Source organism: Amaranthus tricolor, chromosome 11, assembly GCF_026212465.1.
Source record: "Amaranthus tricolor cultivar Red isolate AtriRed21 chromosome 11, ASM2621246v1, whole genome shotgun sequence".
NCBI lineage: Eukaryota > Viridiplantae > Streptophyta > Magnoliopsida > Caryophyllales > Amaranthaceae > Amaranthus > Amaranthus tricolor.
The window spans coordinates 16,607,693-16,631,195 of NC_080057.1; the positions used below are offsets into that span (position 1 = coordinate 16,607,693).

General features: G+C 37.1%; 1 protein-coding gene and 1 non-coding gene across 2 annotated transcripts; both read right to left on the reverse strand.

Moving 5' to 3' along the window:
* Positions 1–837: 837 nt before the first annotated feature.
* Positions 838–943, reverse strand: LOC130827977 (small nucleolar RNA R71). Its single transcript, XR_009047290.1, has one exon. It is a non-coding gene; the product is annotated as a small nucleolar RNA R71 (small nucleolar RNA).
* Positions 944–18,642: 17,699 nt separating this feature from the next.
* Positions 18,643–19,080, reverse strand: LOC130826564 (protein MAIN-LIKE 1-like). The gene is made up of 2 exons (XM_057692146.1): positions 18,988–19,080; positions 18,643–18,945 (listed from the first exon to the last, which is right to left on the reverse strand). The coding sequence occupies exons 1-2, from the start codon at positions 19,078–19,080 to the stop codon at positions 18,643–18,645; spliced, it is 396 nt and encodes a 131-aa protein (XP_057548129.1).
* Positions 19,081–23,503: the final 4,423 nt, after the last annotated feature.

Sequence of the window (23,503 nt, forward strand, 5' to 3'; positions counted from 1 at the left end):
TTAGTATCATTGATTTACCTTTCTAATTTAATTGTTTAACTCTAGTCATTTAGTTAATTTAGATATATATTCTCTAAAGTTGTGTGTTACTTAGGGTCAATTGGTAGCCAGAAAATAATCATTTACTACATTGTTCCCTGTGGATTCGACCCTAACTGCTGCTATACTAGTTGCATATTAGGATTTGTTTGTTAGTACATAAACGACCTATCAAATTTTGGCGCCATTGCCGGGGAACAACGGATTAGTTTAGTGTTTATTATTCTGAGTTTAAATTGATTCTTTTCTCTGATTTCGCTTCGGTTATGTCCCCCTCCCCTATCTATTTAACCCTTTGCTTTTAGTTTCTTTTGTTGCATGCAAACCAGACGTCAGGGATACGAACTAGTACCTTTTGACCCTGAAATCAAAGCAACAGCAAGAAGACTTAACTCTAGGCAAAGAAGGTGAAGAAACAAGAGAAGGGAAGATTTAACCATGGCTAAAACACCAGAGAAACCCCTCATGGATTACATCACTCTCGATGCTAGCATTGTCACTACTAGCATTGTGAGGCCAGAGATTTCCAAGAACCAGTATGAGATCCGGTCAGCATTCTTCAACAGGTTCGCTCAGGACCAATTTCATGGTATTGAGAATGAGAGCCCAACCGATCACATTAATCTGTTCATCGACAAGTGCATGACACACAAGTACAACAACCTCACTTTCAGTCAATTAATGTTGATAATTTTCTCTTTTTCTCTTGCGTGAGGAAGAACTTAAAACCATTGCTACTTGGGAGGCTCAGAAAAAAGGCATTCTTGCATCGATTCTACCCACCCGGAAAAACTTTGAAGTACCGAAATGAAATCTCTACTTTCAAGCAAAAAGACGGGGAATCACTCTATGATACATGGGAGAGATTTAAAAGTCTAATCAGAAAGTGCCCACATCATGGATTATCAGATTGGATGGTTATTGAGACAGTCTACAATGCTTTAAGGCATGAGATTCAAACCTCTTTGGATGCTGCTGCTGGAGGTAACTTCATGATGAAAAACCTGACCTAGGCCAAGAAAACTCTTGATGATATGGCCTCAAATTACCACTGGCGAGAACAATCAACTCCAAAGCGAGGTGGTAGGTATGAAGTGGATGTTATTGCTGCTTTGACTAATAATGTACAGGCTTTGACAAGGAAGGTTGAGCAATTGGATGTGGCTGCAGTAAATAAAGTATGTGGTGCTTGTGGCTTAAATGGGCATTCTAGTGTTGATTGCAACTGTAAGCCGAAGGGATTGCTGCTGTGGAACAAGTCAACGCCATCCAAAATCAGAATGTCAGACAACAATACAACCCCTATTCTAACACCTTCAACCCAGGATGGAGGGATCATCCAAATTTTTCCTATAGTAACAACAATGCCCAGAATCCCTTATCCTCGTACAACATACCATCGGGTTTCCAACAAAGACCTCCCTTCCCACCTCAACAACAACATCCACTGAAGTCCAACATTGAGAGTTTGATGGAGAACTTTATTGCTACCCAAAGCAAGCAAAATGAACACTTCAGCACCTCCATTAATCAGATTTTGGCCCACAACAAAATGATCGATACTCAGATGGCTCAAATGGCACAAAAATTGAGTAACTTGTCCATGCAAAAGGGGCAACTTCCGGGAAACACAGAAAAGAACCCAACCGCATCTCCCTATCAGCAACTCAATGCAGTAACTACGAGGAGCGGTAGGACACCTCATGATACTTCACCTATTGTTGTTCCAGATTCAGAAACTAATGATGATGTTTCTGAAAAAAAGAAGGATGAGCCAGTCAATTCAGACAAGCCCACAATTACCGGTCGAACTTACACACCACCAGTGCCATTTCCTTCTAGATTGGCACAGGCGAAGCTTGAGCAGAAATATGAAAAATTTCTTCATATTTTGAGCAAGCTACAGATCAACTTCCCCTTTTGAGAAGCCATTAAGGAAATGCCCTCTTATGCTAAATTCCTCAAGGACATCATTTCCAGCAAACGCAAGCTAGAGAAGAGTGTGGTGGAAACTTTGAATGGGCAATGTAGCGCTATTTTCGGGTGCAAGGTTCCTAAGAAACAAGCTGATCCTGGTAGTTTTACTATCCCACTGAAGTTTGGGAAAGATGTGTCTGCCGTAGCCCTTGCTGATTTAGGGGCTAGTGTGAGTGTGATGCCCTTGACATTATGCAAAAAGATCAATGGCGAGATGAAAGCCACTCGGATGTCCATACAATTAGCTGATCGATCTGTGAGATACCCAGTCGCTATTCTTGAGGATTTTCCCGTCCAAGTTGGTAATTACTTTGTACCCTGCGATTTCGTCATCATGGATATGGAAGAAAATGCCCGCATTCCGGTGATTTTGGGTCGTGATTTTTTAAAGACTACAGCAGCCATTTTTGATGTGAAGAATGGGAAGTTATCACTTGAAATTTTGGGAGAACAGTTGCATTTCCATCTCCCCTCATCCATGGCACATCCTGCCATTGGGGAGACTGTTTATCGGGTGGATGCGATAGTTGACGCTACTATAGAGAGGGAGTCCACACCCTCCATTGTTGATCCACTTTATGCAGCTATTGAGGGCAACTATGAGAAGGATAGGGCCGATGTGATTGAGATGGTCCAAATTTTAGATGTCGCACCTACATTTGTTCTTGCAAAAGCTAAGTTTGAGGACATCCCACCTTGGTTGGTGTTCACCATTGAGGAACAAAAGGAGTGTGCCACGCCTCCTCAAGTAGAATTAAAACTCTTTCCCCCTTCTCTGAAGTATGTTTTTCTAGAGGATAATGACACTTACCATGTTATTGTCAATGCTGAACTCAATGGCACTCAAATTGAGCGATTGCTCACAATTCTGAAAAAGTATAAGAGTGTTATTGGGTACACTATTGATGACATCAAGGGTATTAATCCCTCATTCTGCACTCATAAGATTTTTCTTGAAGATGATCATACCTCTTTTATAGAACCACAACGAAGACTTAATCCTAATATGAAGGAGGTAGTCAAGAAAGAGGTTCTTAAACTACTTGAAGCTGGAATAATATTCCCCATTTCAGATAGCAAGTGGGTGAGTCCTGTTCAAGTAGTTCCCAAAAAAGGAGGTATGACCGTTGTCAAGAATGACAAAGGGGAATTGATTTCCACTAGAACTGTCACAGGGTGCCGAATGTGTATTGACTATCGCAAGCTGAATAAAAGCCACCCGAAAAGACCATTTCCCTCTCCCTTTCATTGATCATATGTTGGATAGAATGGCTAAGCATTCCTTTTTCTGTTACTTAGATGGATATTCAAGTTTCTTACAAATTCTCATCCATCCAAGTGATCAGGAAAAGACGACATTCACTCGTCCTTATGGCACCTTTGCGTATCGCAGAATGCCATTTGGTCTTTGTAATGCGCCCGCCACATTCCAACGATGCATGATGGCAATTTTCTCAGATTTCATTGAAAATATCATGGAAGTGTTTATGGATGATTTCTTGGTTTACGGAACATCTTTTGATTTATGTTTGCGAAATTTGTTAAAGGTGTTAAGTAAATGTGAGGAAGTCCATCTGATATTGAACTGGGAAAAATGTCATTTTATGGTCCAACAAGGAATTGTTTTGGGTCATGTTATTTCCAATAGGGGTATTGACGTCGATAAAGCAAAAATTGATGTGATTGAGCGATTACCACCCCCCACTTCTGTTAAAGCGGTTCGTAGCTTCCTTGGGCATGCAGGATTTTACCGCCGCTTCATAAAGAATTTTTCTCAAATCGCTCGTCCATTAACTGAGCTCTTTGCCAAAGATACCCCCTTTGTGTTTTCTGATGCTTGTGTTGAAGCTTTTAACAGGTTAAAACAAGTCTTGATTTCTGCACCAATCATCCAACCACCGGATTGGAACCTGCCGTTCGAGATAATGTGTGATGCAAGTGATTTTGCAGTTAGGGCAGTGTTAGGCCAAAGGAGAGACGGCAAACTGCATGCCATTTATTATGCTAGTATGACACTTGATGCCGCCCAACTCAATTATGCTACCACTGAAAAAGAGTTGTTGGCGGTAGTGTTTGCGGTGGAGAAAATACGATCCTACCTTCTTGGGTCGAAAGTGATTGTGCATACAGATCATGTAGCATTGAGGTATTTGATGACTAAGAAAGATGCCAAACCTCGACTAATTCGTTGGGTATTACTACTTCAAGAGTTTGATTTGGAAGTTAAGGATAAAAAGGGGGCCAAAAACGTAGTAGATGATCATTTGTCTCGCCTTCTTCTTGACAATGTTGATGACGATCCTGAGATAGATGACTCATTTCCTGATGATCATCTCTTTGCCATCTCACTTGGCAAAGCACCGTGGTACGCCGACATAGCCAACTTTTTGGCTAATCAAATTCTACCTCATGATCTCACTTACCAACAAAAGAAGAAATTTCTCCATGAAGCAAAGAAGCATTATTAGGATGACCCTAATTTGTATAAGCTTTGTGCTTATACGGTCATTAGGAGGTGTATTCCGGAAGATGAGGTAGCATCGGTGATTGCTCATTGTCATGATTTGCCTACAGGAGGCCATGCCGGTGCCACTAAGACTGCTGCAAAAATCCTTCACTATGGTTTCTATTGGCCTACATTGTTCAAAGATGTTCATGAGTATGTGCAATCGTGTGATCGTTGTCAGCGTACTGGAAACCTCACTAGGCGGTCTGAAATGCCTTTGAATAACATTCTTGAGGTGGAGTTGTTTGATTTTTGGGGTGTCGATTTTATGGGACCGTTTCCTTCTTCTTACGGGAACAAGTATATCTTGGTCGTCGTAGACTATGTCTCCAAGTGCGTGGAAGCCATTGCCACCCAAACTAATGATGCAAGAGTAGTAGCTCGATTCTTCAAGAGAGTTATTTCCCCTCGTTTTGGGACACCCCGTGTGTTGATTAGCGATGGAGGGTCACATTTTATAGAATAGAAGTTCGAGTCTATGTTGAAAACGTATGGTGTGCATCATCGTGTAGGTTTGTCATATCACCCCCAAACTAGTGGGCAGTAGAGATCTCTAACCGTGAAATCAAGTTCATCCTAGAGAAAATGGTTGCAAGATCAAGGAAAGATTGGGCTAACAAGTTGGATGATGCTTTATGGGCGTACCGGACTGCTTTTAAGACTCCCATTGGTACCACTCCCTTTAGATTGGTGCACGGAAAAGCTTGCCATCTTCCCGTTGAACTTGAGCATCGCGCTTATTGGGCTATCAAGGCCCTCAACTTTGATTTGCGTGCTTCGGGAGAGAATAGAATGTTACAACTTGCAGAGTTAGATGAGCTTCGCCTTGATGCGTACAAAAGTTCTAATATACAAGGAGAGAACCAAGAGGTGGCATGACAAGCACATCCAAAGGCGTGAATTCAAGGAAGGAGAATTAGTCCTATTGTTCAACTCCCGTCTCAAGCTATTTCCAGGAAAACTCAAATCCAGGTGGTCTGGACCATTCCACGTTGGTTCTGTAGAAGTTTGGAGCGAGGGGAGCGGTACATTCAAGGTGAATGGGCAAAGGTTGAAACATTAACGAGCTGGAATACCCGTTCAAGGGAATTAGGTTTATAACCTTTCCCTTCCTTCTTCCTACTGAGTTGTTGAAGGAAGTCTAGCTATAGACTATAAATAAAGCGCTTCTTGGGAGGCAACCTAAGTTTATGATTTGCAGATGTTGAAATGACATAGAACTGATACTCGATCTGGTTTACATAAACCAGGTCGGGTCCGAAGGGATAAAAATAAATAAAAATAAATAAAAAATAAAAAAAAAAAAGAAAAATGCTGGAAAGGAAACCCGGTCGGGTTTTCCAAATACCCGGTCGGGTCCGTGAGGAAGCAGAAAACAGAGGTTCTGAATACTCGAAAACCCGGTCGGGTTTAGAGGGAAACCCGGCCGGGTCTTCGAACAGTCGTTTTTAAATTCCCTTTTTCCCTTCTCTTCTCCTCCACTTTCCTCCATTACCATTCTCAAAGCTTTCTCTCTCTAAATTTTCACCATCTTCCCTCTCTTCAAAACTCCATCAAAATCACACCATTCTATTCCCCTTCCTCTCTTCTTCAACATCCATCCTTCAATTTTCACTCAAAACCCTAACTTTTTCTCTCCTCCAAAAAGACTCCATTTTCTTTCAAATTCAAGGATGTCAAAGAGGCAAAGGTCTACAATTCGTGGAGCATCATCTTCTCGCGGAGGAAGCCGTCAAAAACCAATTCCTTCTGACCCGGAGTACCCCGACATCATCTTTCGAGATGAGCATCAACATAAAAAGTTTCTTCAGGTTAAGGTACGAGTTATTCTTCCCTCTCGTTTTTTCTGTCATGAATCTTTAAGAGAACTTGGAATTTACAATGCTATGTCAAATCTGTGTGCTGCACTGAATTTCACTACTATGTTCAACATGTATTATAATTCTCATCCTGCATTAGTTTATGAATTCTTAAGTTCTTGTGAGGAAGCAGTATTAAATGGTGTGCATGGCATGTCCTTCCGTTTGTTCAATGTTGATCGATTTTTGTCTTGTGCTGAACTTGGACAACTCTTTGGGCTAGATCCTGATTGGGGACTTTTGAAGGGTGCTTCGGGTCAATCTGCCTATGTTATTTGGAGAAAAATAACCGGAAAGCAGGAATTTTACCCAAAGCATCTAACAATTGCGAATGTGCAACATCCGGTGTTATGAATTTTCCTAAAATCTCTATCTACAACTTTGTTTGCCCGGCATGATCATAGTGCATCTAGGTTAAATCATGTTGCATTTTTGGCTCACACTCTTAGGAGCAACGTCGATCCTTACCATGCACTTCCTATGAGAATGGTGAACATTTGACCGGATTGAACTTAAGGCCTATTAAGTCAGAACTTTTAATTAGTGGTATTATTAATTGCATTGCTATCCATTTTGGTTTTGTAGACTCTGTTGAAAGGTACCCTGACGCCTTGCTCACAACCGGCTTCCTCAAGCATGCCAACTATATTACGGACCAAACCTGTCCTCTTCTTTGGCATGTTGGGAGGAGAAAAATTGTTTTACCATCAAGGAACCTTCCCCCACTTTCCCCTGATTGGCCTCACTACTTGTTATTTCCTCCTGCTAGTTTTGTGGTTGAGGAGGAATATGATCATTTAGCACAGGAAGATTATGAGGAAGAGGAAGACATTTATGACTTCCATCCACCTCACGACCCTCCACTCCATTCGAGTATTCCTCCTATCCCCCATTCTTACAACCACTTCCAACGCGCTGTCATGACCCAATTTTCTCACATGAACACCCGGCTAGATGACGTTTCTCAGTATATGGCTCAGTTATAGCTTGACCAACGTCGAGCTCTTGAGCCTATTTACGGCCAATTCTATCAAATCGGTGTATTTCCTCAAGGGTTTTTTGAACACCCTTGTTGGTTTGACCCCACTAGATGGGGCGGTCCTTCTGGTTCTGGAGGTGGTAGTTCGGGCCAGTGATCATTTATTTGATCTTGTGCCAAACACTAAGGACCGTGCTTGGACTAGCTGGGGGGGATAATCACTTCTCATTCACTCACTCACTCATGCATCTGTATAGTTTTATCATTTTCAGCATATAGAGGTAGGTTTTATTTCTCGCATGCATTAAAAGAAAAAGAAAAAAAAAAGAAGAAAAGTATTATGGCTTGATGAGAACTGTTGGAATCTCCTGTATATGAGCAACACTGTCCTTTCCCCCAAAATGAATTTTGCAAAATGTTATGACTGGTATTTTGACATATGATACTTTTATTTGGATGTCAGAGGCAAACCGCAGACACTCCTAATTTGAGAACCAATTAAGTGGCATTTAATTGCCTCATGAGCATGAGTAGGTTAGCTGGTGAGCAGGCCTAATCAAATGTGTGTGCATTATCTACTAGGATGCCCATTAGGGGCTAGATTGATCTTGACTTTGCTTTACTCCTCCTAGAATTTGACTAGATGTACCTTGTTGAAAATGATTTTCAGGTTTAGATGTTACTTGAAATCACATGGACTAAAAAGCCACCTTGCACTACTTGACTTTAGGTTTTTGCCCTCTTGAGCTTAAGCCTATTTTCTTTCAACCCGGATTACTAAAGCTCCACAATCCCAAAATTTCCCCCTCTACACCTTAGGGAATGAATTGGTTATTTGAGTTTGATGTTGGTTGTTGGTGTGGTTACCGGTCCATAATTGTAAAATCTTGAGTTTTTTTTAAACTTTCCCCAAGTATTATTTCTTATAAAAAAAAAAAAAAAAAAAAAAAAAAAAAAAAAAAAAAACCAAAAGAAACAACAAAAAGAATGGGATTTTTGTTTGTAGTTATAAGTTCAAATAAAAGGAGTTATATCTTGTTTTTCTAGAAGCTCGAAATTTCATTAGTTAAGTTCATTTACGATTGACTGTATGATGTTCATGCTCGAAATGTACGTAGTTGCGAGAAAAGAGTTTTCACTCCCTATTGTCCCTAATAGGTCTCATATTTTTAGCATGACCAATAACCTTAGCCAACGTTACTCCCGTTATTAGCCTGATTTGATTCTCTAGGTAGTTGAAGTCTATTTCCAAGGAGAAGGATAGCAAAGTTAAAGTGAAAGTCTTTAGAATGTTGTTTGCATTAGAGAGATCTTTTTGTCCTTCTAAACACATGAGTGTGAGAGTTGGGAGGGAAACACTGCTGGGGAATGGAAGTAGTCATTTTTACTACTTTGGTGTGTGTAATGAGTCCTAAACTCATCAACGATGGAGTGGTGAGTTGCCCCGTGAGTACCTCCTCATTTGATTTATGATGTGTTTACGATGGCCTTAACTGGTTACCTTTTGGATGAATCGTGAAAGCCTGATTGCGCTATGATATTCCGGATTGATGTTGAGTGCGCCTAAATGCCGAGTCGTTTAAAGTTGCTTTTAAATGAATTTCGAAAACTTTTGGGGAAGAACTTTGTTGACCTATATGATCTCCACTTTTCTTTGATGGTCCATTTGCTTGGGGACAAGCAAGGGTTTGGCTTGGGGGAGTTTGATGTATGCACTTTGTACTATATTTTTATGCACTTTTCCCTTGCACTTTATGGCATTTTGATGTGTGATTTCGCATTTTCCATGCGGTTTTACGCTTGGTTGGAGTTTTTGTGTGTCTTTGATTATTTCAGGGCATTTTACTCCACTCTTCTATTGGAAGCGGATCACTTCTGAGCATTAGAATGCGTGCTTCAAGAATTGGCAGAGTTCGAGACCGCACTACGGCACTTTTGTGAGCTCACGGGTCCATTCGAATATGCTTTTAGTCCCGTTGGGTCTCGTTTGTACTTTTGCCGCGTTCTAATGAAGATAAGTAAGCACAAGATGATGGGCCCGGGCGGGTATTTTTATACCCGGGCGATTTCAAGTAAGAAATAGGAATGTAAGCCTCCAAGCCCAGGACCCGGTCGGGTATACTCTAAACCCAGTCGGGTCTGTCAATAATCATTTGCACAAGTATTCAGCTTACGGTCCCGGTCCGGTCTTGCTTAAACTCGGTCGAGTCCTGCGATTTCTACTCTCTGGAAACTCTCGGCAAACGGACCCGGTCCGGTCTTACCTAAACACGGTCCGGTCCTGCTTTAATAACCGTTTTTCAGCACAGTTTTTATTTGATGATTAGGGAATGTAAGGGGAAAGGGGAGTAACATTTTCTCTAAAAAGGATATTTTTTAATTCTTCACTTTTGGGAGAAAAACTTTGTAACTTTCAATTACATTCGTTCATCCTTTGGTATTTAACTTCCAGTATTATTTCTTTATCCTTTCCTTGTTATTACTTTTAATCATGTTTTCTTTAATTAATTCTTGTTTGTTGCATTTATATGTGTGAGTAGTTTCTTAAACTAGGGTTGGATGGAACCCTAGCCATGATGTTGATGATGAATTATTGAATCCCAATCCCTTTTTGTCATACATAATCCTTGTTCATGCTTGATTTCTTATGCTAGTTAACTCATGTTTTTTCATTAGAAATTTTGGAAATTGTGGTTAACAATTCATTCAATCGCTAACGAAAGTTAGAGTTGAATGTATTGCCTTTTAGATCAAGGGCTTGATAATCTTCATGAAAATAGATAGATTTGATTGTTGGATCTTATAGAATACTATGTTCAATGTCATTGCTATACTTGATTCCATTAAAATAGGTTTGATAGTATGGTAGCGAAACTAATAGTCTTTGAAAGGAGTTATTAGTATCTTTAATGGTGTATTCGTCCTATTGAACTTGGCTATGATTGTTGTAGGGGTAGTAGGATCTCATTGTCATCATATCATGCTAATGGGGAAATTTATCCCTAGATGTTTTAGTATCATTGATTTACCTTTCTAATTTAATTGTTCAACTCTAGTCATTTAGATAGTTTAGATATATATTCTCTAAAGTTGTGTGTTACTTAGGATCAATTGGTAGCCAGAAAATAATCATTTACTACATTGTTCCCTGTGGATTCGACCCTAACTGCTGCTATACTAGTTGCATATTAGGATTTGTTTGGTAGTACATAAACGACCTATCAAATTTTGTCGCCAGTGCCGGGGAACAACGGATTAGTTTAGTGTTTATTTTTCTGAGTTTAAATTGATTCTTTTTCTCTGATTTCGCTTCGGTTATGTCCCCCTCCCCTATCTATTTAACCCTTTGCTTTTAGTTTCTTTTGTTGCATGCAAACCAGACGACAGGGATACGAACTAGTACCTTTTGACCCTGAAATCGAAGCAATAGCAAGAAGACTTAACTCTAGGCAAAGAACGCGAAAAAACAAGAGAAGGGAAGATTTAACCATGGCTGAAACACCATAGCATAACATTTAGTTTTTTAGGATCCCCCCAATACTTATCACACTTCTCTTTCATTCTTTGTGCCATATCCTTAAACTCATAATCAGGACTTTCACACCATTCTTTTAGCAAACAATCATCATCAGTTATATCATCAAAACAACCATTACAAGTAACATACTGTGAATCAGACACACGCAAAGTTAAATTATAAAACACTTCTAATAATTGAACTAAGCTCTTCACTTGGCCCCAATCATCAGTAGTAGGCTTTCCTAAACCATTCCCATAACCATGGGGATCTAGATGTAACATCCTGGAAAAACTCGGGTCGTTAGAAAAGAGATTTTTATATTTTAAAAGAAAACCAAGCAGGACTCGAGTTTAACCAAGATGTCATAAAGGCACGAGAAAACGAAATTTTTAAAGTTAAAACTTGCGGATCGAGTTCTACTAGAGTTATTGTAGATTAATTAGTGATATCGTAGTATTTACTGCGGATATAAGATATGAAACCAAAAGTCCAAGGAGTACATCTCGAGAACGAAGTCGCCTCTTAAATAAATCCATTTCTAAGAAGCTAATAAAGTTCAAAATTAAAATCCTTTCGTACTCTATCTCTTTTATTCTTCAGATGTAATCCTCACTCCCCAGCTTGCAACTTAACTCACTGCTAGTTATTAACCCCGAAAGGAAGAACAACATCATCGCAGGATCGTTAAGATCAAAGGTACACGTCAGCAAAAACATCTCTTATAACATTAACATTATAGCAAAAAGCACAATGACAACTTACCATACGTCGGCTACAGTTCAGTATTTACTTTTTAATAAATTTCAAATGATTCATTGAGTCAGTCAGCCATACTGCTGTACTTTTCTGGCCATACTGCCGAACCAAACCCCAAACTTCAGGAGTAAGACAATACATTAGGGGGAGCTAACCCCTAAGCAAGTCTCTACCATAGGCAAAACGCCTTACTTCGGTGCCTATGGTTAAGTATGCATACCCCCGCGGTGGCTCATAATGCCCCCACAAATCGCGAGTAAAATCTTTCCACCAATCGACGTCATACTACGTCTACTTTAAAGTTAGTGAGATCATACTACCTCTACTCATCAAATTATTGAAATCATATCTCTTGAATAAGAAGGCATAACATCACCGTCACACTTTATTCAATATATTATTATTATTATTATTATTATTATTATTATTATTATTATTATTACTATTATTATTATTATTATTATTATTATTATTATTATTATTATTATTATTATTATTATTATTATTATTATTATTATTATTCCTTTATAACAACCAATCCACGATATACAAAGTTTTACTGCGTGTACGTACCTTAAGAAAGCAAAAGCAAATCTTAAATGAACCTATCAACTTCCCGTCACGAATCAACTTTCTACGCGATTCAATCGTACGTACGGAAATAAGCATATATTCACACTTTCTCAAACCACAATCAAGGCACACACACACACACACACACATCTAACATCAAGCCACATTTGAAAACAATTCATGATCACACAACATACTTCATCACAACATAACATCAAATAAAATTCAGATTTAGTATTCTGTCCAGAACAGTATGTTAACACTGTCAAACTAAAATTCCGACTTCATCGTTGCGTCCGGAAGGCGTCAAAACCTTTGGGTACCAATTTTCATAATTCACAATGTACTCTAAGTATTTTTAACCTATTTTCAAACCAAAAAGTGTCACAAAAACATATTTTTTACCATTTTTCTAACCCTACGGGATTCACCAAAATTCATCAACAAATGAATTCCAAATAATACATTGTCTATTAAATATCAATGACCAAATTTATATAATTCTTATGAACCATCTTTGAGATTAAATTCATTGTTCAACAATAATTTCTTTATACATATTTGTATATTTTTTTTTCTCTAACAAAATTATAAATTTCTCATATTAGCCAATAAAATAAATAACTTTTCCACCAAATATAAAAAAAACACACACACATTTTTTTTACATAAACATTCATATTTATACATAAATTTCAAAATCACCCATCACACAAACCAATCCTATTCTTTACATATATGCATATCTTAAAACTCTAAAAAGAAACATTCTTCATCAATTTAGATAGAAAAATACATCCCAAAATCATAAATGAAATTTTAAATTCATAAATTAAACATGAATTATAAGATAACACATATAATAATCATAGAATTTTAAATGAAAACTTAAGAATCAATATAGATTAATAATTACACTTACAATTGTAAAGGAAAACACCAAATGATGAAGGATAATGGAGTTAGGAATGTGGATTAGGAGGAATTTTGAGAGGATATGTTTTTTTTTGTCCTTGGAAACTTTAGAAATGAAAGGATGTCAAAATGAAAATGATTAAGGAATTAAGAAGGGTTAATTATATGGGATTAATGCCTTGATCCTTCATTACCCTAAGGGAGTTACAAGCTCCACCAAAAGTCCCTCCTTTTTTTTTTTTTTTTTGAAAATAAAAGATAGGTTAAGGAAAAGTTTGGGCACAAATAATTCTAATTGCCAAAAAGGATTGCAAATCTCATGACCAAGCCCAATAATAAATAAAATATATATATATATATAAAAATAATATTACTAGTAAATTATTAAATATATCGGGAAAATATCGGGGTGTTACACTAGAAGATGCTCATGAAAATTTGGATCCTCCCCATCATACCTCTCAAATGCCAATATAAACTTCAAAGCAATGCTTAACATCAAATAAGTTGAGTTCCACCGTGTGACCACATCAAGAGACAACATGTTTTTTGATGGAATCTTCTCATCCGAAACACACTTATAAAACTTTTCAATTCTAGATGGAGAAGATAAAATAAATTTAACAGCACCTCGAACTGGACAAACCGCATCAGTAACTAATTTAAGACCATCATTAACCACTAAGTTCATGATATGAGCAATACATCTTACATGCAAATATTCTCCATTCAACACACTAGTTCCCCACGTTTTGACTCTTGTTTTTAAATAAGCAATTGCAGTGTCATTAGAACTAGCATTGTCAACAGTAATGGTCATCACATTTTCAAGACCCCAAGCAAGCAAACATTTCTCAATTGCCTTCCCAATGGCCTGACCCTTATGACTTGATATTGGACAATAGTTTAAGATTCTTTTATTTAACTTCCAATCATTATCAATAAAAAGCGCAGTTAAACACATATAATTGATTTTTTGGATTGAAGTCCATGTGTCAGTAGTAAGACATACTCTTCTACAATTAGTTTTTAAAAAAGATTTTAGTTTCAACCTTTCATCCAAAAACATCTCGTAACAATCTCTAGCAACAGTCATTCTAGAAGGAACCACAAACTTATTTTGCATCTGTGAGCAAAAGTACCTAAACCCCTGGGCTTCAAAAAATCTAAAGGGAAGTTCATCAACAATTATCATGAACGCTAAGCCTTTCCTACAAGCCTCATAGTTAAACATCCAACTCTTTAAGTGAGCTTCTTGTTCCCCTTGTTCATTAACACTTGATTGAAAACTCAATTGTGTTTGAGTAGCATTTGATTTGTTATTAAGTGAAAATCTAGTACACCTACTTAAATGTGCTCTATAAGTACTAGTCCCATTTACACTAGGATTGCACTTATATTCACGACCACAATAGTTACACTTACATTTCTTTTCCATATTTTTGTTTGTAAATTTGGTGAAGTGATCCCATATGTCGGATCTTGGTTTCACAACTTTTTTCCTTTGTTTGCTCATAACTTCCTCCTTTTTGATTTCATTACCATCCTGATCATCCACTTCATTTTCGTCGCAAACTATAAAAGGTTCATCCATCGACATCGCAAACTACAATTGATCATCAATGATCTATTTAGTCTATAAAGACTACAATATCAACCAATATCAACCTTAATTAATGAGGGTAGTTTCTTGCATTTTCTTGCATGATACCAACATATTAACATTCAACATATCAAACGAGTAATACCAACATATTAACATTCAACATTCAACATAATTAACAATTTAACATTCAGAATTTCAGAATGTTGATTCTTTCAATACTACAATCAAACAAAATGGTGATTCTTCCAAATTCCAATATTACAATCAAACAGAATTTCAGATGCTGCTGTTTCTATTGAATTGTGAAATGGGTTCTTGTTTTTCTGAATAATCTTTTTGTGTACAATTATTTCATTCAACATTCAACTGAAAATTAAGCAATCCATTCGTCCATAACCAATTAACATAAAACTGAAAATTACCACTTGAGAAGTTGAGATTCTTCGAATTTAAACAAAAACTGATAAAAAAAACCCTAAAAAATAAAAAAAATCAACCAATATACTTACATTACGAGATTCTACACTTGATTCCGTGGTGACTGGTGAGATTGGAGAATGAAGATTGAAGGAGGAGCGTCGAAGCCTCGAAGAAGCACAGAAGCACAGTCGTCTGGCGATGAGTTGAAGGAGGTCGTCTGTCGTTTGGCGTCTGGCATCTGTTGACTGTCGATGGGTTGAAGGCTTGAAGCTCGAAGAGTTGAAGCCTCGAACGAGGCGAGGAATTAGAGAGGAGGCGAGGAATCAGAGAGGAGGCGAGGAAGATAGAAGAATGTTACGAGTTGGGAGAAGGAGGCAGCCAGGCAGGAGTAGTAGCCCTAAGCCCCTAACATTTGAATAAAATGGAACTTACGGGTTCTGGTCTACGGTTTACGGTTTTCACCGGACCGGAATTTATTACGGTTTTTCGGTCCGGTCTGGTCTGAAAATTTTAAAACCGGGACCGGACCGTAAACCGTTTAAAAAATAATCCAGACCAGACCATTTAGACCGTAGACCAGACCAAATATTTAAATTACGGTTTGGTCCGGTTTGGTTTACGGTTTAGACCAAACTCTGTTCAGCCCTAGCAGTAGAAATATAATAATATAAATCCACTTATTGATTATTTTTAAATATATCCACCTTGTTCGGTATAATATTGAAAATAAACTCTACTATTGTTTATTCCTAATTACTGATAACTTTCTCTATTTAGTTCAATAGATGTAGCAACTAACCAGTTTGGTTATTTTATGTGGCAAATCTTTGTGAGGATACTACATGAAATTTTCAAATCTTTTTAGTTAATTGTATGACATAATGTCATACAATAGAATAAAATCAACTTACCTTATTTAGTTAAATAAATATAACAATTACTTAATTTGGTTATTCCATGTGGTAAATCTTTATGAGGATGCCACATGAAAATTTTCAATTCTTTTAGTTAATAATAGTATGATTTAGTTGATTATTGGAGAAAAAAAGTGTCCAAAGGAATGGCCGTTGTAACTTTTTTAGATTGATTTTAAAATCCAATTGTTATCTATATTAAAAGTCATATACCAAAACGAAAAGAAATTTAATTTTAAACAACTAACAAGACAAAAACTAAAAGTTAACCATCAAGCTTTTAAAAAAATATCATCAAACAATCAGGTTATAATGGCTGATGTATAAATGTCAAATCATGACGTAACATGATAATTATTTATTGTTAGTGATATAAATAGCTAAAAATATTATGTAATGTATTTCGTTAAGATAAAAAGAGATGTTTTTTAATTATATTGGACCAAAAGCAAAGTTATATAGGAACCTTTCCCTCAATATTGTAAATTCCACAAGTATTTTCCACTTTGCATGAAATGGAAAGTATTTTCCAATATACCGTCCACGTGAAAATTTGTTTTTTTTAATATTTCCAGACAAAACCGCCAAATGAGATGGCGGTTTTAGGTGAACACTAAACCGCCACATGAAGTAGCGGTTTGGTTAGGGTAAACCGCCAATTCATGTGGCGATTTTCTCTGGGTGAACCGCCATCTCATGTGGCGATTTGTCTGTGCCCTTGCAACATTTTATTTTATTCTTTCAATTCCCATAAATAGTTCAATACCATCTATTCCATAATAATCAACTACGAACCAGATTGATTTGAAAACATTAATTATGAAAATAATGCGAAGATATATTACAATCATTGAAAGTGATACAAGAAGTTCAAGCCATATAAATTGATACAAAGTTTATTAAACTACAATCCCCGGCGCCTTTTGTTGTGCGCACCGGTGGATGAGGATGGTGTATACTCGTCAACCTCTGCAATGACATTAAGAGCAGAAGCTCGTCTTTGACTAGCACGTTGATATGTAATAATCGTATGCGGAGGTGATGGATGTGGAGAAGTGGTCATGGAAGCTCGAGTAGATGAACACTTGTGACCTCTTGTGGACCGACTACTTGATCCTCCGGAAGAGCTACCTCGGTGGGCCGAACTCTGTGTAGAAGGAGTGTGGAATGTATCATCAACCTCACCAATGATGGCTGGAGTCGGAATGAGGTACTCATACCCCGCCTGACTCAATGCATCGGTCAATGACGTGTTAATGGAGCCAAGGGTCTGAGAACATAGCCGATACCCCACTTCAACTGGCGATGTAGTGGCCCCGTGAATCGTGTCATTGCATTGTATGAGGACCGATCGAATGCACTCAGCCTGTATGTTATCATTATATTGTTAAAAGAATCACATAAAAGTATTACTATATGTTATGAGTGTTAAAAGAAGACGTACCAGTAACGTAGATGTCGGATGGTAATGTGATCCTGGCTGTGCAAATGTGGTGTTCGTGAGGCATAGTATGGAGATATGCCCTGTACCAATTCATGTACGCACCAGAGCTTTGACCGGTGTAGTTATCTCCTTGAACCGATCGAGATGCGCGGTCATTCCACGCATCTACCTGCGATCTATGTCATATGATGTAGTTCTTGTCCCCAGTCCTCCTATCAATCGCATGTAGTTGAGGTTGGGTGTCACAGGCATGCGAAATTACCTGCTCCAAACCGAATTGACGCATGACACGATCTGGGAGATGTAGCTTGACGATGTCAAAGCAAATAAGTGGATAATGTGATCTCCAAATCTCGTGGCCCGATCTACATATGTGTGGCAAAGCGTCCATCTTAGCCATTGTGTAAGGCTGTCATGTCATCTGTAATAGAAATCAATATACTCAGTAATATATACAATTTATTGATAACTAATACAAATAATAAATGTTAATAACTTGCTCGTCCCGTTGTCGATCAAGTGCGTCTCTGTAGTAGACTAGACTATGTGGGGAGTGGGACCTCGAAAGATATACACGAAGCCAGCTGTGAACAAACGAACATTGTTTAATATTTCCATGTATCATAAAATAGTGAAATTTGAATTTGAATAGTGAATTGATTGTTGCTACCTTGCTGCTAAAAGATCCCTCCCACGACGATGTTGTGAACCTAAGACCGGTTCAAAATCCTCTGCGTCATCGTTCTGATCATGTTGCCCAGCGGGTCGAATCGTCCGAAGTATAGGCCTCCCTATATGAATATGCTCCCACAACCATATCTGTAACAACAACAAGCAGCCTTCAATGTCCTTGGCACCTTTACGAGATGCTAGACATAAATTACGATACAGATACGCAAGGGTAGCACTTCCCCAACTATACTCATCTACCCGCTCTAAGTCTCCTAGCAGAGGAAGATAGATCAACTAGACCGAGTCATTGTTGTTGTCTGGAAACAAGATGCATCCAAACAGGTACAAAATGTATGCGCGCGCATGCCTCTCGACTGTAACATCATTTGCGTCGTCCTCTAGCACGCTGAAATTCTCTCTAAGCCAAGTCAACTTCAACGAGGATCCAGTTATGATCTTCGGCTATGTGGGGTCTTGAGGGTTCTCTGGCCAAACCCCTAGTAGTTCATGAACTAAGGCTGGCCAATGTCCCTCTCCATGACCAATCACTGCCTGTCCTTCAATGGGCAGTCCCAGTATAATTGCCACATCTTGCAACGTGTTCGTTGCCTCACCAACCATGAGGTGGAATGTATGAGTCTCCAGCCTCCACCTCTTTACTAATGCAGTGATAAGAGCTCGATCAAGCTCTAAACCCCCGCCCAACAACCTGTGATTGTAACTAAAACCAACTAATTTCACTACCTCTAAAACTCTGTCATCCACCTGCCAATGTAACGTACTCGCTTAGTAGTGCTGACTAGTAACCAACTGGGTAGTGGAGCCCCCCCACACAGCTAAGCTCCTGTGGGTCGCTTGAAGCGTAAGTACTGATGGATCAACTGGGCCCGATATCGCCATTATCGTTGTTACATACATACAATATTATGAGACTCAACATGATGACAAACTAGTGTGCAAGTTAAAAAGAACATACTTTGTTGACCTTTGACAAATCGTATGAAGACATGTTTTCTTATTATGACCACTAAATCCACAAATGCTACATGTGTTACGAGGACGCGTCACCGGTGCATCCATTTCGTTCCTTATACGAGTTGATCGCGAACGACCCTTTCCACTCTTAGTTGAGGGATCTGGAACAACTGTAGGACCATTCCAAGCATCACAGGTGAATATGTCTGGAATAGGCATAAAGGTCTTCTTATATGTTGATACGTATTTTGTAGTGCGAAACGAAGGGTCCACAAAAGCATCATACGAAATGTTACGAGCTCGACATACTGCAAGAACATGTCAGCATGGTAACTTGAACATGGTTGGTTTCTGACAACAGCATGATGTTGCTGTGAGGTCAAACATGTAACATTTTCCACCTTTTCCTGCTATCATGTTGCCACGACCAATGGTGACCTTAAATATCCCACGTACTGTGTCATATATCCTAACATCATGAAAGCGTGCTTTTCAACATTCTTATCAATTGTATCAGTTGGTTTCTTTGCATACACATGTCCATTCTCTAATCTCTTTCTCCCTAAATCCCTCCTTTTTGCAAAGTATTCGTTAACCCGGTAGAATGTCATCCTAACCAATGAAGTGATTGGGAGACACCTGGCCCCCTTCATTACGCCATTGAATGCTTCAGACATGTTTGTAGTTTTCAATCCATATCGATGACCACCATCATGAATCAAAGTCCATTGGCGCTCAAGAATAGAACCATCCACTAAGTACTTATATGCGTCCTCATCATACTCTTTAAGGCGATTCATATAGAAATTATATTTTCAAATCTTTGTCTATTCAGAAGCTTTTCCAAATAAGTTTTTAACTGCTATAATCTTGAACTTCTTATGCCCAAATACTTTTGTTATAGCCTTATTTTGGCCAACCAAGCTCTCTTATATGTTATAACAAATCTGTATTTATTTTTTACATAATTAACGTTTGACTTCACCTTGAAAGCTGGATCAACTCTGATCATATCCACGATAAGATCAGCAAAAAAATTAGAAGTAAGGAGGGGATGGTCATCGTTGTAGTGTGCTGAGCAATCTTGATTATGACCCTTATATCCAACAATCTTAAATGAGCCAGTAGCGGTCATGATAGCTCGCATCCTCCATTCACAACCTTTCTCCTCCACATTAGTGCATTGGATAACATACTTTGAAAGCTCCGACTCAATTACACGGAAGTTTCTATTGTTAGATATCGCCCATGCTTTAACATTCTTCTTAAGGTGGTCTAAGAAGCTAAACTCTTGCCCTATCCTAACTTCTCCATTTTCATTCATGGAGTTGTCATTATTCCAGGTCATCCATGCATCAATCAATCTTTGATCAACCTCATCAATTCTAAGCCAGTCTTGAGATGGAGCACCATCTCTAATCGCTGCATCTAGAGCTTCTCTTTTGTCATCATCCTCCTCTGAATCAGAATCAATATGCTTATCCTCCTGATCTAAAGAGTCAACCTGGTTGGCATTACGCCTACCCAAGTGACTAGTGGAAAAGGTGTTCATTACACCACCACCAATGCCACGTGAATGAGTTGGAGAAGTAAACTCATCTAAGTAGTCATTAACGTAATTTGGGTTACTAAACATTTCTGTGAATGTATCATGGCGTACACTAGGACCTGATTCTGGAAGTTCCATGCTAGTCATGACTTCTCTCGCATTACCTAAATTTGCAACCATGTCAACATGAACCTCCATTGTCGTTCCAAGGGCTTATGATGCCGCATAAACAAGAGCACTTATGCTTTCATCATTCTTAATCAGGGCTAACACATTTTTCCCAGTCACCGGATATTTCATCTCCATTTTTAACATAAAAGAGTGGCGATCACAACCAATTACATCATAGACTTTGCTATGAAACACCTCAAAAGTAGTATTCTGACGATAGATAAACATCACTGCATTTAATCCTCCATTATACACAACATCGGATCCAATATAACTTACTTCCCCACCCCAATACACTATAACGGGATAATGATCCATATTCAGCAAACAAAAGCATGTTTTTCATGTGATTTCACATACACTTTATTGTTGATTGTGAGTAAAGGAAGTATAAATGTGAATACAAAAATGTGTAATATTAATGTATTATAACACTTATTAGAAGGTTCAATTCAAACATAAAGCTAACAATACCATGAATATATACTAAAACCATTAAACTAACCCTACAAAGTAGTGAACTTTCATTGAAGCATTTCATCAAACACTTTATATGCATACAAACCAAATCATAAAATTCAACTATAAATGTGTAAAATGTAAGCTTAAATCATGAAATCAAGAGAATGTAACAAACAATCAATGTATTTATAACTTCAAATGACAACAATAATGAACAAAAAATCAATTTGCAAATTGAAAAAAATTAGGGTTATATTCATACCTTAAATGAGGATGAAAATGAATAAGTAAAGAAGGAGAAGATGGAAATGTAGTTGATTAATTTAGTTGAATAAGAGGAATTGTGAATATAAAGTAAATGAGGAGTGTAGAATTTATTTTTTTAAGGGAATTGGCAGCAAAGAAGGAACAAATGAAATGAAATGATAAAACAGCAACCTTGTTGCGTTTTGTACAGGTACAAAACCGCCATCTCAAGTGGCGGTTTATTATATATTTTTTTTTTTTAAAAAAAAAACAACATTAATGCAAACCGCTAAGTGAGGTAGCGGTTTATCTTAAAATTCCTAAGCAACCCGCTAAATGAGGTAGCGGTTATATTAAAAAAAAAAAAAAGAAAAAAAAAGTTTCTCCCACTCGTCTTACGGGGACAGTACTCAGGGAAATATTTTTCCATTTCAAGTATATTGGGAAATAATTTTATTTTAAGCATTATAATGGGCAAAGATTCAGTTATATACTTGTAGATGTACAACACTAACTCAAATAACAAAAACTGAACGAAGAAATAACCAAAGAGATTTTGTATAGAATTTTTTTACAAATAATGCATTTAACAAGAGATAGAATAAGAGAAATAGAAATACATAATAGAGATAGATAAGATTTAAAAAACAAAACAGTTTTCTACTTGATATCGATTTAAACACATTAGTGGTTCCTAATTTATTGATGTTCTGATGATTTTTCGAGAAAGTCTTGAATGGATTTGATTTACACTATTTAAGTGTACGTTCATCAACCTTAAAAGTATTGTCTATGTATCTTTAATTTTTTTTTCCACAAAGAATATTTATTGGAATTAAAAAAAATAAAATCTTTTAAATATTAAATATATTAATTTTATAGAATAATAAATTTAATGCATGAAAAGTAAGGAGAGTGTAGCGATATATTTTATATCTTTTTTAGCTATATAGAATGCACATTTCTTTAAGAATCACGTCTCAATTAATTAAAACTTTCTCAGTTTTGATTTATTTGCAACATTGCAAACATAGCACTATTTATTCATCATTATTAATTTGTAATTAGTTTTTAATCTATAAATTAAAATATAGTCAAGTAGAATCTTGTTAAATCCATCTCAATATAAAGATTATTATTATCAAATTTTTATAATTTTTTATTACACGTAACACAAAAGTGATAAATTCAAATGTTATAAGTATTTTAGAGCTGAGGAAGTAACACAAAAAATGTGGTAAATTCAAATGTGATAAGGAGTAATTAATTTAGATTTTAAAAATGGGGAAGAGTTCATAGAAATTTCTAAACAATAATGGTTATTTGCAAAAAATCACAAAAAAACTAAATACATACTATAAAAATAATCAAAATAAGATAAAAGATAAAATAAATTCTCAAAATCTCTCTTATAAAATTAGGACAAATAAGCGTGATTTACAATTTTCTTAAATAATCGTTATTTATCTATAAATTCTCTAAAGAAAATATAGAAAGGAGGCAGAAGTTGCACAAAAACATAATGGAAAGCAACTTATACAGAGTGGGACGGGACAGCCAGAGAGAAATACATAATTGAGCTGAAAAGTCCAATTACAAATTCATCACCATCTCAATTTTTTCACCAATCATGACGCAAAATCATTCAATATTTGATTCAGCTCGTGTCTTAAGAGATCGTCTTTTTAAGAGATGTATTTCAAGTCCAGCTTATTAAAAATTAATGTTTATTTATCGTATTTTTAATATCTACTTACATTATCCTTGATGCTTACTTTTATATCCTTTATGCCAACCTTTAAAATCTTAAATGTCTACTTACATAATTTTTAATGTCTACTTACAGTATTTAAAAAAATATATAATGATCCGACCTAATTAGTGATGGTCTCTCAAAAAGATTATGTCTCACGAGAATTT